This window comes from Lutjanus erythropterus, chromosome 15 (genome assembly GCF_056507025.1).
Source record: "Lutjanus erythropterus isolate fLutEry1 chromosome 15, fLutEry1.hap2, whole genome shotgun sequence".
NCBI classification, from domain to species: Eukaryota; Metazoa; Chordata; class Actinopteri; order Lutjaniformes; family Lutjanidae; genus Lutjanus; species Lutjanus erythropterus.
The window spans coordinates 1,323,292-1,340,603 of record NC_139331.1 but is presented as its reverse complement, the minus strand read 5'-3'; the positions used below and the strand labels follow the sequence as shown (position 1 = coordinate 1,340,603).

The 17,312-nt window shown below is 38.6% G+C and overlaps 2 protein-coding genes and 1 long non-coding RNA gene across 3 annotated transcripts; 2 read left to right on the top strand and 1 right to left on the bottom strand.

Moving 5' to 3' along the window:
• Positions 1-1,576: 1,576 nt before the first annotated feature.
• On the bottom strand, positions 1,577-7,810 carry LOC146313740 (uncharacterized). Its single transcript, XM_084736991.1, has 3 exons — positions 7,800-7,810; positions 7,200-7,312; positions 1,577-5,546 (listed from the first exon to the last, which is right to left on the bottom strand). The coding sequence occupies exons 2-3, from the start codon at positions 7,297-7,299 to the stop codon at positions 1,834-1,836; spliced, it is 3,813 nt and encodes a 1,270-aa protein (XP_084593117.1). The 5' UTR covers positions 7,300-7,312; positions 7,800-7,810; the 3' UTR covers positions 1,577-1,833.
• A 1,899-nt stretch (positions 7,811-9,709) lies between these two features.
• Positions 9,710-11,641, top strand: LOC146313739 (uncharacterized). Its single transcript, XR_014771903.1, has 3 exons — positions 9,710-9,778; positions 10,522-10,617; positions 11,550-11,641. It is a non-coding gene; the product is annotated as an uncharacterized LOC146313739 (long non-coding RNA).
• Positions 11,636-13,328, top strand: LOC146313738 (uncharacterized). The gene has a single exon (XM_084736995.1). It carries the CDS (start codon positions 11,648-11,650, stop codon positions 13,301-13,303), a length of 1,656 nt encoding a protein of 551 aa, XP_084593121.1. The 5' UTR covers positions 11,636-11,647; the 3' UTR covers positions 13,304-13,328.
• Positions 13,329-17,312: the final 3,984 nt, after the last annotated feature.

Below are 17,312 nucleotides of genomic sequence, written 5' to 3'. Positions count from 1 at the left end.
GTAAATAAAGACTGTTCAGTGTGGGAAAATCAGATATAAGAGCAAAGCTTTAACCAAGAGTGTTGCTGCTCCTCTTAGGTTTTGTTGGGGTGGGGAACGCCCACTGCCCACCTAAATATATACTGACAACTTTTAAGATCTGTGAGAAAGTAGGGCTGCACAAAAATACAAAGAAAAAAAACATGAAAAATCATGATGTGACATTTGTTGAGGTCTGTACCAAACAAACACGGTTTCTTCAGTCAGTAAGGTAGCTGTATGTCAGCTTCATCCACTTTGATGGAGGCAGACTGAAAGGACCCCACTTTCTTTTTTTTTCAGTGTACCAACACCAAACAGATATGATTTTCTTATTTAATGTGTTTAAAATATCAAAGATGTCAGAATTTGTACAAACCCTCAGTCAAATTAGACCCAGGAGCAGCAGCACCTGTAGGAGCTGCTCTCATTCATAATGAAGTGTTTGTTGTTGTAATATTCATTTCAGCCACAAGAGGCTGATGTGCAGCACTATTAAAACACACCTGGAGGAAAACTGCACCTCAGCCTGCTATAAAAACAACAGAAAAATTATCCTGACAAAGAAAAATCACCTGTCAAAACTTACTTTTCTCTTCTGGTTTCACAGATGGGGAAACAATGAAGGAACTTAGAAGGAATATCTTTGCAAAACTTTTATTTCACTTGTTGTTTCTTTCTTGCCTCTCAGGGCTTCTGTACAAACATGATGTTAAAATGAAGGAAAAAAATAATTCTCCATGTTTAAAAAGAGGACAAAGTGTCTTTTTGTTGTCAGCGCCTAGCAACAGTGTTTTCATGAATTGATTTACTTGAATATCATGTAGGTCAGTATTTTATATTCATCTCCTGATTTGTGAAAATACAGCCACATGAGTTTCGTTTGAAAGCAGCTCAAATCATCAGTTTATTTATTTTGTTAATTTATTGTCTGACTGCAGAAAGACAGTGTAAGTTTTTGTAAAAGTAAAATGTGTGTATACTCATCAAAATACAAAGTAGGACGTTAGTACTCCTTCACTAACACTGACTCGCTGTTTAAAATCACAGTAATTCTGACGCAGCAGTTTGTGACCTGCCTCAGAAATGACCATCGAGTCCAGTCAACACCTGTAAGCGTCTCCAATAAAGAGAGACTCACCCATCTGAGAATTTGCCGCAAAAAACTAGTTTAAACAGTGTTTCTGTTATTTTGTCCACCACCTCTGTATTGAATCACTGCCTGCGGCGACGTCCAGACAGCTGTGATGTTGACTCACTTTGCTCTTTGACATTCCTGAACACAAATAAACTTGACCGCCTTCACACAATGCTCTGCTTCACCCTCTGTATGTTTTGATGATTTTATATTTCCTAACTCATCCTGAACACATCAAAACCCAAATTAAAAACTTGATTCAAATCATTTATGTCAGTTTGACTTGTAATTACCTTTCTATGAAGTGTTCATATGTATTTATCAATTTTCTAGAAGAACAAGATTGTCAGTATTTCTGATCAGCTTTATCTGAAGAGACTGTTTGTTTAACTGTTTAAAGGGACAGTTCACCCCAAAAGGAAAACATGTGTGCTTTGAAGGCACAACAGTTCCATTACCAGTGAACATGAGGGTAGAAAATCAAACATCTGTCTGACCTGCAGAGTAAAAAGTACTTACTTCTTTCCAAATACAGAGACAAAAACAGATGATTTGTTGGCTGATGATATACAGATATAAAAAATAATAATGTCTCTGTGCAGCTCCAGTGTTCACTGTAATCACCTCACAGTGCTGCTAACATGGCTGAAGATCTGCAGGATATGTGAAAATTTTCCCTAATATCCAAAGAAATTTGTAAGTTTCTTGAGCAAACCCTTCTTTTCTTGCCTCTGCTGTTTTTCTTCAGACAGTTCCTCCTCCGTTTTTGCCAGTTTGTCTCGCTTGGCTACTTTGGAGATGATTTTTGCCTTGTCCTTCATGGCCTCCAAAGACTTGACTCGGGCTTGGTAACCCTCTTTGGCCTCAGACTTTTCTCCTTCAATCAGCATGTCAATGTATTCTGGAGTGGTCAGAGGGTTTGGTCTCAGGGCGATCTCTTGCAGACGAGTTATTGACTGAGCTGACTGATCCATGAGGGACACTATCATGCCCTGAAGGTGAACAATTTCTTCCTCTTGCCTCTCAATCAATTCCTGAATGGTCATCTTTTCTTTCGTAGCGTTTCTGTACTTTGCTTGAAGAGCTTGCAGTGTCTGCTTGTCTTTTACTTTAACATATTCCCAGCTGTATGTCTGGTTTAAATGCACATTCCAAATGCATTTTCCAGGGCAGACAGTGCACATCCCTGTCCTATCCATTGATGCACAGCCACGTTTTTCATTATCATTTGCTATCGCACATGGGTAGTGGCATGTTATTGAACATTTCTGGCAGTTGGTAATGTACTCTCCTTTCTTTGTGAGCTGTTTTTTGACGGGTTTAATAACATCCACCTCAATCTCAAAGTTTTCATTTGCAGTCATAACTGCTTCATGCTCTTTAATCTTTTCTTTGGTTGTCTTGATTTCTTCAAGTTTTGCTAATCCAGCTTTGACTTGTGGTTGCAAACCTTCGACAGCTGTTTCGAGCTGCCTTCGTTCTTTGAGAACCTCCTTGGTCATTTGCAGGCTTTTGGTTGTCATTTTACCCAAAGCAGTGAAGAACTTCTCCATACTTCTGGCACCCATGTTCCAAAACATTTGATCAAAGTTGTCATCGTCCTCATCGGAATCCCCATCACAGGTTCTGTCACTGATGCTTCTGTTGTCTGCAAACAATGCTGAGTTGTTGAATTTGAAGTGAACTGGAAGCCCTATGTCATTTTTTGGACATGGAACCCCAGAGACATGTATTGCCTCGAGAACCGGTGGCTGCTTGCCGTCTGCAAAGGTCACCAGCAGCTCAATGTTCTCTGCTACATCTTTGCCAAAAATCGACAGCACCGAGTCAAACACATACCGCTGTGTTGGTGTGAGTCGTGCCAGAGAGGCCTGCGTAACAAAACACACTGCATCAATCTCACTGACTCCATTAACAGAGGTGAAAAGCCTCCGAATTTGCTCTGTAATCTCCCTGTCTCTTCCTATTCCTCTGGTATCCCCAAACCCTGGTGTGTCCACAACAGTCAGAGAGAAGGGGATTTTAAAACCATCCTGGTAGTTGATTTTGTACACAGTGACTTCAGAGGTCTGGCTTTCGGCTTGTGATCTTGACTGATCCTCATCAATTAACTTAAATCTGAAACTGTCCTTCCACTCCACACCGACAATGTAGTTGATCATCCCATTGATGAGGGTGGACTTTCCTGAACCAGTCGCTCCAAGAAGCATTATTGTGCGATTTTGCCTCATGCTTTCTTTGCCCAAGTTATAACTCCGGCATCCGTCTATGTCCATGTCTTCTTCTTCCAGAGGCACTTTGTAAACTGAGGGAGATTCAGAATGGATCCTCTTGCTGATATGTTTGAGGAATTCGGCAGGACGCGCAAATTCACGTTTTGTTGTGCAGACATTAACAGAGATGCTTTCTTTGCTTCTGCCAGCTGCACCACAATCACACCTGACCCTGACAACATATTCTGTCTCTGACTGAAGCCCTGATATGATGGCCTTTTCAGCTCTTGACATCATTTGGTTCCACTGGAGAGCTTCCTCTCTCACCCCCTCGTCTGTTTTGGCGTACTCCACAATGTAACTCAAAATCTGGACATCTTGTCCAAGCTCAGCAGGTTTGTCCCAGCTAACTGACATCTCACCTGAGTGTGGTTCAACTTGTGGTTTTCCAGGAGGGCTGCAAGCTAAGGTCTTAATGGAGCCACTGATCTCATTGGCTGGACCAACACCTACTGAGGTCACTGCTCTGCATCTGAACATGTACTCTGTGTTTAGACTCAGACCGCTCACTGTCACCTCTTCAGCTTTTGATGTGGTCTGTTGTTGCCACTCTTCCTCTCCACTGACACAGAACTCAACAGAGTAGGAGGTGATGTTCTCTGCTCCAAACTTTGGTGGAGAAATCTTCAGTGTCACACTGCTGTGGTTTATGTCTCTTACTGTTACTGTTTCAGGCTTTGAAGGAGGCTCAAAGTTCTCAGTGACAGAAAAGCCATCTTTATAAAGGTAGATGCTGGAACCTTTCTGCTTCTCATTTGTTAATCCAACTGTTAAGAACTTTATGTTCTTGTTCTCCTTGTTGGTCTCTGCAAAATCACTGAAGAGCTTTGTCTTATTCCTCATTGCATCTGCTACTTCGTTTGAAAGGTACCATTGTTCCTTCTCTACATCGTATGTATGTGGATCTTGAGGGTCGTCTGGTTTGGGTGTTTGCTTCAGATAGTTTGATAAAGCTGAGAGGTACGGTTCAGGACTTCCCAGTGAAGTGAAAACAAAACACACTGCATGATCTGCACTGAGAATTTCCTCATGAAGACCAGTTTGAGATTGGACGATCTTGGTGTTCTTCATCATGTTGGTGAAAGACTTTAAAATGCAGATTTCTCTCTCTTTACAGTCCATCCACTCATTCAGATTTTTGCTGTTGAAAGGAGAAGAATGAATCTTCTTCAGGATCTCTGCGAGCACAGCCTCCTCTTCTCCTCCTCCTCGGATTGATGGAAGTTTTTTTGCCAAAGTTTGTTGGAATTCCAGCTTGAACTCAGAGCACATCACTTTAAAGGATTTCAGATTTTTGCCAATCTGTGGAAACTGTTGGACAGTTGTGGTTCTCATTGCATCATTGCACCTCATTTCCAGCTCACTGAAGTCCTCCAGGACACTCTGTGAATCTTGAACCAATCTTATACTGATCTCATGGACAAGTTTAGCTGCAGAAGAATCTAAACTTGCAAGTGGCAACAACCAGACCTTCATTGGTACAGCGTTTTCTCCGTTGGCTCCCAGTAATTTTGGCAGGCTTTGGTAGACTTGTACTGCATCCTGAAAGGACATGGGAGGATTTTCAAGACAAAAGTCTCCATGGAATCGGCAGGAGAATTTCTGAACATTTGCTCTTTCCGAGTCGTCCATTTTCAGTGAACCTTCACCCTCTATTGCAAGACAGGGAATCTTCTTGAGCATCACCTTCAAGTTACCTTGGATGTCTTGATGATCTTCCTTTTCAGACACCTCACGGTCAAAGACAAAGAAGGCTTGTGCCCCATAAAGGATACCTGTCACCACATGTGTTGCTATTCCTGTGTCAAAGACATATGGATGCTTCACATTTCCTCTTCCAAGATGATTCATCGACAGTTCCTGGAATTTTGTGGTAGTTTTGTAGTTCAGTGTTACTCTGGCCTGACTTTTTGAAGTCTTACTGTCGTTCAGGTATTTGGCTGATCCTTCAACTTCTACCAGTCCACCCAAGAAACTTGCTTTCAGAGAGGCTTCAACATTCAGTGCTGAGGATTTATCCTCAATTGATTCAGATGCAATTATCTCAAAGCTACTATTAGGTTTTCGTCTTTCTCTTGTATCTTTTTCCAGGTCATTGCTGTCCCAAAGTGTCATGCCTGCCAAAAACAAAAAGAAATTAAACAGCTTTTTATTGGTAATTAGACATGTAACTAATTACATTTCCAAACTACATAACACAGTCAACAATAACTGACATTTAAATGGGCTTGTTACGCCTTACTTCTTCAACAAGTCACATGATAGCAGAGTCCTTAATGACTCTCATTCACACCTCCCCCCAGGTGAAACTCATGAGTCACACAATGGAGGGGCGGTCACATGATTCACATGACCCTCTAGGTGTTAACGAGCCCATTAGGTTTAATACCTGAACTCCCAAACCAGTCAGACAGAACTGAAGAAGCCTCTTGGATGAGAGACGAAACGTCTTCAAGAACTCTATCAAGTCCAGTTGCCTACTACAAACCTTGATACGAACAGGAAAACAGTGTTGCAGAAACTCCAGAATAATGTAAGTGGATGGTGACTAGTTTTCAAATGTAAAAAACAACTGGAAAAAAACATAAAATGCCTCCATACTGCTCGTCTGATGTAATCCAAGTTCCAATCCACACACCCAGTTCAGACAGTGTGCATGTGCAAACAAACGTGACTCCAAGCTAAAGATCTACAGTGAAGATTCAGGATAAAAACATGGTGTAAAGAACATCTTTTTAGTCAACTGGGGCTTTAGGAGACTTGGATTACACCAGACGAGCAGTGTGGGGGCATTTTGTATTTTTATTCTCTTATTTTTTACATTTGAAAACTGGTCATCATCCACTTCCATTGTTTGGGAGATTCTGCAACAATGTTTTTCCTGTGAAACTCCAGCATAATTTTGTGGACTAAAAAACTAAACATAACCTTTAATTGGCATGAGACTGAATTTTCAATTTTGGTTGAACTATCCCTTTAAACAGTAGATAATTGCCATTTATTCTGTTACTCCTGTTTGGATAAGTTATAATTAAGTTTGTGTTTGATATTAAGAGCTGTAATAATCTTTATAAATCATTCTGAGTTTCTTATTTCTCTGTTTCAGTTCTACACACAGTTACATGTAGCACAGATCTCCAGTTCTATTATTTCTGTCTACCAACACAGCTCTGTCTGCTGAGCTGCACTGTTTCTGAAAATAATTTTCTAACAGACTCAGGGATGAGCGCAACCTCAGTCTCAGTCTAAATAACACAGCCCTTCACAGATGCTCCGCTACAACGACATCGGTCTCGTCTGCTTCATCTTAAGCAAGAGATCCCTGTCCTTCAAAAAGGCCTGAGAGGATTACTTTTGGTCCCACCCACTGTAAATCAAAATGTGATTGGCGAATTCATTATTGTTAATATATGTTTGCTTTGGCAATATGTTTCCATGCAATAAAGCTCAGTACATTGAAATTGAGAGAGAGAGAGAGAGAGAGAGAGAGAGAGAGAGAGCTAGTTACCAGCTTGGAGCCCGGCTAAATTAGTCCAAAGAAACCCATTTGCTTCCAACTAAGGTTCAGGGTCAAAAAGCTGGAAAAGGTAACACAGAGAAAGCTAGTATTTCATAAGTCTACAAGAAGTATTCACAGCCATTTGAGAACACACTCTCTCTTTCTATGTGTGTGTGTGTGTGTGTGTGTGTGTGTGTGTGTGTGTGTGTGTGTGGGTGCATGAGTATCAGCTAGTATTTTTGTTATAAAAGTTCATCTCTAGAGTCTTTACCAGGAACAAGTGTATCTTGGCGGCAGTCGTACAGCATCCCGAGGCTGAATGGTCGGCCAAGTGCTGCCACCTCGATCGTTCTGCTGGCTTCAGGGTCCATGTCCGAGTCTAGACTAGAGGAAACAGAAAGTTTGTTAGTTTTCTCCTGTGACTCTCATTAGTCATCTGTTGTCTGGTTCGTCAACCATTGTCTTGTACGGTTGCTGTAACAAAGAAAAGCTGCACTGAAGTCGACAGTAAAGTAAAAAAATACTTTAAGTCCACCTGATCTTCTCTGGGCAGACCCACACTGTGATTTCTGCCTTCACTACTGACCCCAGGTGACTAATATACATGTTTCTGCCGACTCTGTCCACAGCAGGACGTTGCTTAGTTTCCTACACCAGTACTCCTGCTGCTTCTCCAAACTGGGGTCGTGTACGTACACTGACTATGGATGAGTAGCTCAAACAACATCTGAATTATTCCTTCAAACCTCCATCTACAGTCTTTGGTTAAACAACGACACACTGCAGGACACTGAAAACACAACACAAGATAAAGAGCAGAACTGGTGCATGCAGCAACACATTGGTCAGTTAAGAGCATCAGAGTACTTACAGCAGATGTGTGTGTGATCCTTTGAGGCACTGATGGAGTCTCACACATTTTATTGTCTCTGAGAGAGAAACGCCCCCAGATCTTTTGTCAATAATAGGAGGCGGCACAGAGGAGGAGCAGGATGATTTCCCAGAAACCACATGACCAGCAGATTGATTAAAGAAACACCTGTGCTGATAAAGAAATAGCTCAGGGTTTTTTTCTTTGTCTTTCATGTTTACATGTTGGGGTTTTTGAGAAATGGTCTGACTTCTTATCAAGTAAATAAATCATTAAACCCATTTCTGTCCTCTCTTGCAGAATTGCAGAGGGGATTTAGATTACAGTTTTTCTCATTTGCTTTGACTCAGTTCTCCAATGAGAATGACATTTTTCAAGACATTAAGTTCAAATCTCTGAACAACTAGGACAGGGGTCTGCAACCTTTACGATCAAAGGAGCCATTTTTGGCCAAAAAAGGGGGAAAAAATCTGTCTGGAGCCGCAACTATTAAATGCTCTCTTTTTCCTGAAGACTTTTTTTGGCAGCCATAGCTTATGGAGACTGAAGAAGACGAGCCACCATCACAGTTTAGATGAAAAGACACCGAGCCACAGACACAGTTTTTGATATTTTAGTTGATGAAATATTAACACTTTTTTTTAAATTTGGTGTACAACATACTGCAAGAGATTTTTGACTTTTATCCCCAATTCAAACTTTTACAAACTTTCTGCTGACCTTTAGTTGAGATAAATTAAGATAAATTTGTAGTAAAAGTTAAAGTTTGAGAAAATTGTTTTTCAAAATTAGGTCACAATTAACTGTGAACCTGATTTTATACTATTTTGTTGCCTTAAAATTAAATGGTTTACTTTTTTAAATACAACATTTTGGGGTTTCTAAAATTCAAATATTCAAAGTTGTCTTAAGAAGAAAAGTAAATTATCTCAACAAAAGATCAGTAGTTGGTAAAACTTTTTCAAAACTGAAGAATTTGACTTGAAACTGATGTACTATGTCTGTAGTATGTTGGCTTGAAATTTTGAGCTGTCTCAACTTTTTCATAGACCTACAACAATGAAACATGAAAACTATTTAAAAATATAATGTTATTCATTTCCATATCATGTTTTGCCAAAGTCACAAGGAGCCACTGGAGAGGAGCTGAAGAGCCACATGTGGCTCTGGAACCTCAGGTTGCAGACCCTGAACTAGGATGTTGTTCAAACTGATTGGAATTTCTCATTCATTCAAACAATTTGCGTCAATGCATCATGCGTTCAAAAGACGTGTTTATGCTTCCTGACCTCTGCCTTTTTTCATACGCTGTGCAGGTTTGCAAATGACTGACATGACACTGTGGGAAAGAACTTTAAGCTTTATGTTTTCAATGTGGGTGTGGAAAATGTGCAGCATTTACTTCACTTTCAGTCGTACAAAGTGGGATTTTGGAGAAATGTTTTGGCTTCTTATGGAGTGCTGTAAAAATTCTTCATCTAAATAGTGAGAGTTGCTTGTTCTCTGAAGAATGACCAAGACGGTGTGATGAATCAAATCTCGTTACTTCATGCAGCACAGAGAGAAGATTCAAAGACAGTGTCCTCTGAAGGTCTTTCACTGTGTCTTGTCTCATATACAAAAACAACAGTTGCTCATTGCATGATAATGTTGATTCAATCATTCCTTCTTCAGATGTTAACAATGTGTAAACACAGTAGCCTGTCTGAGTACAATGTCCCATTGATTTTACACTCAAACATACAGTTATCTTCCTTCCTCACAACTGAGAGACAAAGAATCCTCTAATCAATATATTGAATATTCATCAAAATCCTTCATCTTCCACACGACTCATCAAGTCATCAAGTCATCAAGTCATTATCAGGGAGGTCAATGGTGTGTGTGTGTGTGTGTGTGTACACTGAACATATAAAGGAGCTACAGACTAAACTGCAGTAGATCTCACCCTCCCTTCCTGTTCAGAGACAAACTGAGAGGTAAGTTACTGAAAAGCTCTTTGTCCGTTCTGTTTATATCTTTCAGTGTTTATGAGATTGTGTGGATATCACTCGTGAAAAAAGGCAAAAGTGCAACGCCTGTAGTAAACTGAACAACTTGCTTTATAGTATTACTTGTGAAAAACATAATTTCAAAATTAGATTTTTGTTTTGTGTACATGATATTAAAACATGACATGAAACATAATAGAAGCCTGTTGTTGCACATGTCAATGAACACTGTATCCCAAATAATACTGAAAAATTATATTGGTGTTGTTGAGAGTATTTCTTTTAGTATTTTTCATGTTTCCATTAGGTGGTTGACAGTTTGTAGTGCAGTTTCAGTTTACCTACAGTGAGGTTAATGCCCCATACAAGGGCAGGAATCTTTGAAAATCTCACTGATCACAGAATCAATGAATCAAACTAAAATCTCAGAGGGGAACACGACTCTCAGGTCCTTTGTCATTCACTGATTTTCTTTGTCCACTGTCTTGAAACATGAGACATAACTGGCATTTAAGCTAACTGGTCTTGTTACTAAATATATCCCATTGTCAGTGTTTCCTCCAAAAATGTTGCTTCAGTGTGGAAAGTGATGCTTACAACTTAACCTTAACTAACTTACTAACAAACATGAATACACACTCTTTCACATTCTTAAAAACTTATTCATCACAAAAACATAAAAAATGATATATAACTATATATGTATGTATATGTATTGTTCTTAATTGTAGGAATTTGGAGAACAAGGTGTAAATCCCAAGCAACATTTTGAAATATCAACAGCTGGATCCTGACCTGAGCGAGGGGACTGAGAACAGCCAACAGAGGTTTGTTGTTATTCATTTTTTACCATCTTTTTTATTTCTTTGTTTTTACTATGACTTCACATGTGTGCATGGGCACAAACTTGACATGAAAAAAACACTTCATCGTGAAGATAGATTCATTAAATCTGATAAAATGTCAACTACCGATTCAGATTCTGACACTTAGTACACAGGTTTTGCAGTAGTGTCAGAGAAATTTGGGATTTCTTGAAGTGTTGTAAACTAAAACTGAGAAGAGTCCTGAAGATAATCTGAACCTACAAAAAGTAGACATCCCACAAATAAGAGACGCAGTTTTTACAAAGATTCTGGCATTCAGTGTTTTCTTATGTGAGATTTCTTTTTAGGTAAGAACAGAATCTAGAACACTTAAGAGCACACTTATACACATTTTACTGCTGACATGTTTGTGCAAAAGTAATTGGTTATTGTGTTTTCTTCACTTCCACTGTTGTATATGTTGTAAATTATATATATATATATAATTATTTTGGGATAGTGACTTATTATTTCGAGAAAGTTTCACATTATAACAACTTACAATAAGTAATTCATTATGTTAAGACACTAAATTATTATTTTGAAACACTAAGTAATTATTTTGAAATACTACATCATTATTTTAAGACACTAAATTATTATTCTAGGACACTAAATAATTTTTTTTTTAAAAGTAATCCATGTACATTGATGTGAACAGTTTCATGTAGGACCCACTTTCTTTTTGCAGTGGAGTCGACTGGAACTTACATATGAATGTAGTTGTGCTCTAGTTAATCTTCAGATTAGTCGTAGTAATGTGAGTGTGTATTACTTTTCATGGTGTACCAGCAGCAGTAGAGAACACAGAATGGTGTACTCACTCTCATGGTAACTGCAAGTGAGGGTTGAATACTGTACATTTTTATTTTTGTACATTTCATCTTTTGCAGATTTGGACCTGAGTGCGCTTCATTTACTTCAAGACCAGAAGACGAACGCTTTCATTGAAGTCACTCGTCTTGTTTTATAATCCGAACTTCATAAACAAATGGAGGCTATATGTGATGCATTTTCCAGCAGCCCCAAAAGGCTTGCAGATGCTATAAAAAAAAAGAGCAAAAAAGTAGATTCAGCAGGTCCTCTTGAAGTTTATATAGTTCCACTGAAAGAGGACAAAATCAAAGTCGATGGATGCAGGCGTTTCATTTTTGGGAAAGAGGACGTCAGTAAAAAAAATCGCACCATCATGGTTCTCGGAGCAACTGGAGCTGGAAAGTCGACTCTCATCAACGGGATGATCAATTACATTCTAGGGGTCGAATGGAAAGATTCATTTGGGTTTAAGTTAGTTGATGAGAATCTGTCAACATCACAAGCTGAAAGTCAGACCTCTGAAGTCACTGTGTACAAACTCAACCACCAGGAGGGTTTTAAAATCGACTACTCACTGACCATTGTTGACACTCCAGGCTTTGGAGATACAAGAGGCATAAAAAGAGACAGACAGATCACAGATCAGCTGCGTAATCTGTTCACTGCTCAGCTCGGTGTCAGTGAAATTGATGCTGTGTGTTTTGTAGCTCAGGCTGCTTTAGCTCGACTCACACCAACACAGAAATATGTGTTTGACTCTGTGCTCTCAATCTTTGGCAAAGATGTGGCAGAAAACATCAGAGTTATGGTGACATTTGCAGACGGCCAGCTTCCACCAGTTCTAGGGGCGATCAAGGCTTCAGGTGTCCCATGTCCTAAAACAAAAGACGGGCTGCCACTTCACTTCAAATTCAACAATTCAGCATTGTTTGCAGATAGTCGATCAACAGACAGAACGAGTGAGGATGAATCAGATGAAGAAAGTTTTGATCAGATGTTTTGGAAAATGGGGGCAAAAAGCATGAAGAGGTTCTTTTCTGCTTTGAATGAAATTGAAACAAAAAGTTTGACAATGACAAAGGAGGTCCTCAAAGAAAGACAATCCCTCGAGGTTTCAGTTGAAGGTTTGCACAAGCGGGTTAAAGTTGGTTTATCCAAACTTGAGGAGATAAAAGAGACGAGTGCAAAACTAAAGGAGCATGAGGCAGAGATCAGCAGAAATGAGAAGTTTGAGTTTGAAGTCACTGTCAAAAAGCCTGATCAAATAGACATTTCTGGTACTGGAAATTACATCACCAACTGTCAGCAGTGTCACGTTACCTGTCACTATCCCTGTGCAATACCCAACGATGACGATAAAAGAGGCTGTGCTGCAATTGGATCAGATGGACACTGTAGAGTGTGTCCAGGAAAATGTATTTGGAGTGTACATTATAATCAGAGGTACAGATGGGAGTATAAGGAAGTTAAAGAAAAACGAACAGTGGAAGAGCTGAAAGAAAAGTATCTAAAAGCCAAAGAAGCTAAGAATCCTGTTGATGCATTGATTAAAACACTGAAGGCTGAATATGATCGTGTGCAGGTTGAGGTGGTGGAATTGATGAACAGCTCAGCCAAGTGTTTAAACAGACTGAAAGAGATCGCATTGAAGCCAGATCCTCTCTCCACTCCTGAGTACATCGACATGCTTATTGAGGGAGAGAAATCTGAGGCCAAGTCAGGCTGGCAAGAACGAATTAAGTCCCTGACAGCCATGAAAGAAAAAGCAGAGTATGTGTCAAAAGTAGGCAAAGGAGAGAAACTTCTCCGTCGTCAAGAATCTCAAACCTAGGGCAAATGATAAAACTGAAACAAATTTCTTTAAGACCAAGACATTCTGACATGTTTAAAATCAACCATAGAAATCAAGAACAAAACAGGACTGTGAGTGATACTGATCAGGGTCCAAGAGATCTTGACTTAAACTTTTCAATATAACGAAAACAAGATTGAGACCTTAAAACCTATAATTATTATTTGAACAGTAAAACAACAGCTACCTTGGAACTTATATACAGATTTTGACATAATCATATTTTTAAAAAGACACTTAAAGAAGAAAATTCAGCCACATTATGAAAGTATTGTCAGTATTGTTGAACCACTTGATGCTGTAGATAAATCATGAGGGATTTTCCAACAGAGCTACAAGGAAATATATCTAAATCAAACATACAACAGACTGTTCTCATCAGTTAGTCTGTTGATGTCAGGCCTACTGCACCAAATCCACCTGTTTCTTTAGAGCCCAAGGGAAAAGTAACACAGTGTCACAATCAGCTGTACATTTTAGTGATTTTAACATGTTTTTAACACTTACTTTAACACTATATTACTTAACACTGCCTATATAGTTCTTTTCTTCTGGGTAACTCATTCCTGTTGATAGATTTTATGACATTTTTATGCTAAAAATAATGAGATTCTGGTTTGGTTGGTTCTGATTCTGGTTTTTCCCTAATTTGTCACCCGTCACACTGCAGACAGTTTACATTGTTCAGTACAGGTTTTTTAAACAAGATCAGCTTCTTGAGAAATTATCAAGCTTTTTGTTTTCTTTTCTGCTCTTTCATTTTCTTTGACATTTGAAAAACATTGTTAACATGAATAATGTTGATGACTTATTGATGTGTTTTGAATGACATGTTATTGTTCTGTAGTAATAAGATATTTCCTGCTGAATGATGGATAGATTCTGTAATAATGAACAATAAATCAGTTCTGATATGTTTGAATACTGCCTCCAGTATTGTCTGTTGTCCTCTGATGTGTCATTGTGCACTTTGGTCCTCTGTAGCTCACTTCTCTTCTAGGACATTTTTAATCAGCCTTTACACTGCTGGCATCAACCTCAAGTTATCCAACATAAAGATCAGTTTTATTACAACCAAACATTTAAAAAAACAAAACAATCATACAGTCAGATCCAGTCTCTACATTTATCCCATCTTAGTATTAAGAACAGTGTGCAGCCGCTGTGCAGAACCAGAGGACCAATTCCAGTTCTAATCCAGCACCTTATTCAGACCATGCAAACTCCACACAGAATATCCACTTCATTGTTCATTCATATCCATCACATTGATTCAAATGCTTGTATTGTGCCAGAAGACCAGATGATGATGACTGGATTTCATAATGAACGTCAGTAGTTGTGAAGGTTGTAATCACTGTGAACTGAATACGTTTGAAGATTCTTCACAGTTCAAACTTTGTCCACAAGGTGGCAGCACAACATTGACTGTAAGTCAGGACCTTGGTCAGGAGAACATGCAGACTCCACACAGAAAGGACCAGGATTCAAACCTGTAACCTTCACACTGTGAGGCAAAAGCTTCACTGCTCCACTGTGCCGCCCAATGAACATGTCATCTCATGTTGAGTCTGACGAAATGCATTTTCTCATTCAGTCCAACATCTTTTGGACCAAAGTTTTCGACCACGCAGTCAATAAGTTATAACTAGAGTTGGATATTTCAGGTTTTTCTGATACTGGTAGTACAACAATACTTTTTAAATGGTACTGGTGCTACACAGTGCCTGAACAAATCCTTTACAGAAAAAGAAGCACAAAATGACATGAGAAAAGACTTTTTCATTGATAAGGAAAATTTGCACTTTAAATTGAACAATATATTAGTTTAACGTTTCAATATTGATAATATTAATTATATTATTTATTAATAATATAATAATAATAGAATAAATTTGTGACTCAAAAAAAAAAAAATATGAATACAAAACACACAGAACACAAATTTACACAACAAATTCACATAATAAATAAATCCTGACTGAACTACACTAATTTTGCACTAAATAACAGAGTACTGATAACTGCAAAATACATTTTAATTCAGTATTTTTGGTTTCCAGCATCAAACTAAAGCAATTCTTTTGCATTAATATGATCATATTTGTTAACCTGAGGAAAGAGAATAGATGGATAGACAGACAACATGGAAACATGATGCCTCTGGCCACAGCTGCCACCACTGAGGAGGCAGAAATGGATAATATGCAACATCAAAGAGAGGTTCATGTAGAATTCTCAATCTGTCCAGTTTGCCTCCCACTTCCTAACTTTACTACAATCCTTATCCTTGGTAATGGTAAGGTGACACAAAGAATTTAAGATTGTAATTAAATTTTACATTGAATCTATGTAAAACTTTCAAATGTAAAAGTGATAGTTACCATGCAGACACATCTGGAAACACGACTCTCATGATGATGGTGTGCTATGTCTGGTCTCATCTTCATGACACAAAACAGATTCCAGGAATCTGCAGATTTCCACTGATCTCTGTATTGATCAAAAGGAGTAAGTATTTGGTTATCAATATGTATTCATATTTATAATTAATTATCAATAATTACACTATGCATGATGGTATTGACACAACAGAAGAGACAAGTAAATAAAGACTGTTTTGTTGGGGCGGGGAACGCCCACTGCCCGCCTAAATATATACTGACAACTTTTAAGATCTGTGAGAAAGTAGGGCTGCACAAAAATACAAAGAAAAAAAAAACACTTTGTGAATATTTTGACAGATACTGCATTTGTGATATGATTCATGATTAGTGGGAATGATCAGTTTTCCACCAAAATTTTCATTTTCTCTGAAAAAAAAAACATGAAAAATCATGATGTGACATTTGTTGAGGTCTGTACCAAACAAACACGGTTTCTTCAGTCAGTAAGGTAGCTCTATGTCAGCTTCATCCACTTTGATGGAGGCAGACTGAAAGGACCCCACTTTCTTTTTTTTTCAGTGTACCAACACCAAACAGATATGATTTTCTTATTTAATGTGTTTAAAATATCAAAGATGTCAGAATTTGTACAAACCCTCAGTCAAATTAGACCCAGGAGCAGCAGCACCTGTAGGAGCTGCTCTCATTCATAATGAAGTGTTTGTTGTTGTAATATTCATTTCAGCCACAAGAGGCTGATGTGCAGCACTATTAAAACACACCTGGAGGAAAACTGCACCTCAGCCTGCTATAAAAACAACAGAAAAATGATCCTGACAAAGAAAAATCACCTGTCAAAACTTACTTTTCTCTTCTGGTTTCACAGATGGGGAAAAAATGAAGGAACTTAGAAGGAATATCTTTGCAAAACTTTTATTTCACTTGTTGTTTCTTTCTTGCCTCTCAGGGCTTCTGTACAAACATGATGTTAAAATGAAGGAAAAAAATAATTCTCCATGTTTAAAAAGAGGACAAAGTGTCTTTTTGTTGTCAGCGCCTAGCAACAGTATTTTCATGAATTGATTTACTTGAATATCATGTAGGTCAGTATTTTATATTCATCTCCTGATTTGTGAAAATACAGCCACATGAGTTTCGTTTGAAAGCAGCTCAAATCATCAGTTTATTTATTTTGTTACATTTATTGTCTGACTGCAGAAAGACAGTGTAAGTTTTTGTAAAAGTAAAATGTGTGTATACTCATCAAAATACAAAGTAGGACGTTAGTACTCCTTCACTAACACTGACTCGCTGTTTAAAATCACAGTAATTCTGACGCAGCAGTTTGTGACCTGCCTCAGAAATGACCATTGAGTCCAGCCAACACCTGTAAGCGTCTCCAATAAAGAGAGACTCACCCATCTGAGAATTTGCCGCACAACTAGTTTAAACAGTGTTTCTGTTATTTTGTCCACCACCTCTGTATTGAATCACTGCCTGCAGCGACGTCCAGGCAGCTGTGATGTTGACTCACTTTGCTCTTTGACATTCCTGAACACAAATAAACTTGACCGCCTTCCCACAATGCTCTGCTTCACCCT

What these genes read in the sequence shown, in the direction of transcription:
- LOC146313740 (XM_084736991.1), bottom strand. Translation starts at nt 7,299, where the DNA reads ATGGACCCTGAAGCCAGCAGAACGATCGAGGTGGCAGCACTTGGCCGA. An exon ending in CCAAGATACACTTGTTCCTG is followed by an intron (nt 5,547 to 7,199) that starts GTAAAGACTCTA and finishes TGTTTTTGGCAG; the next exon opens with GCATGACACTTTGGGACAGC.
- LOC146313738 (XM_084736995.1), top strand. Translation starts at nt 11,648, where the DNA reads ATGGAGGCTATATGTGATGCATTTTCCAGCAGCCCCAAAAGGCTTGCA.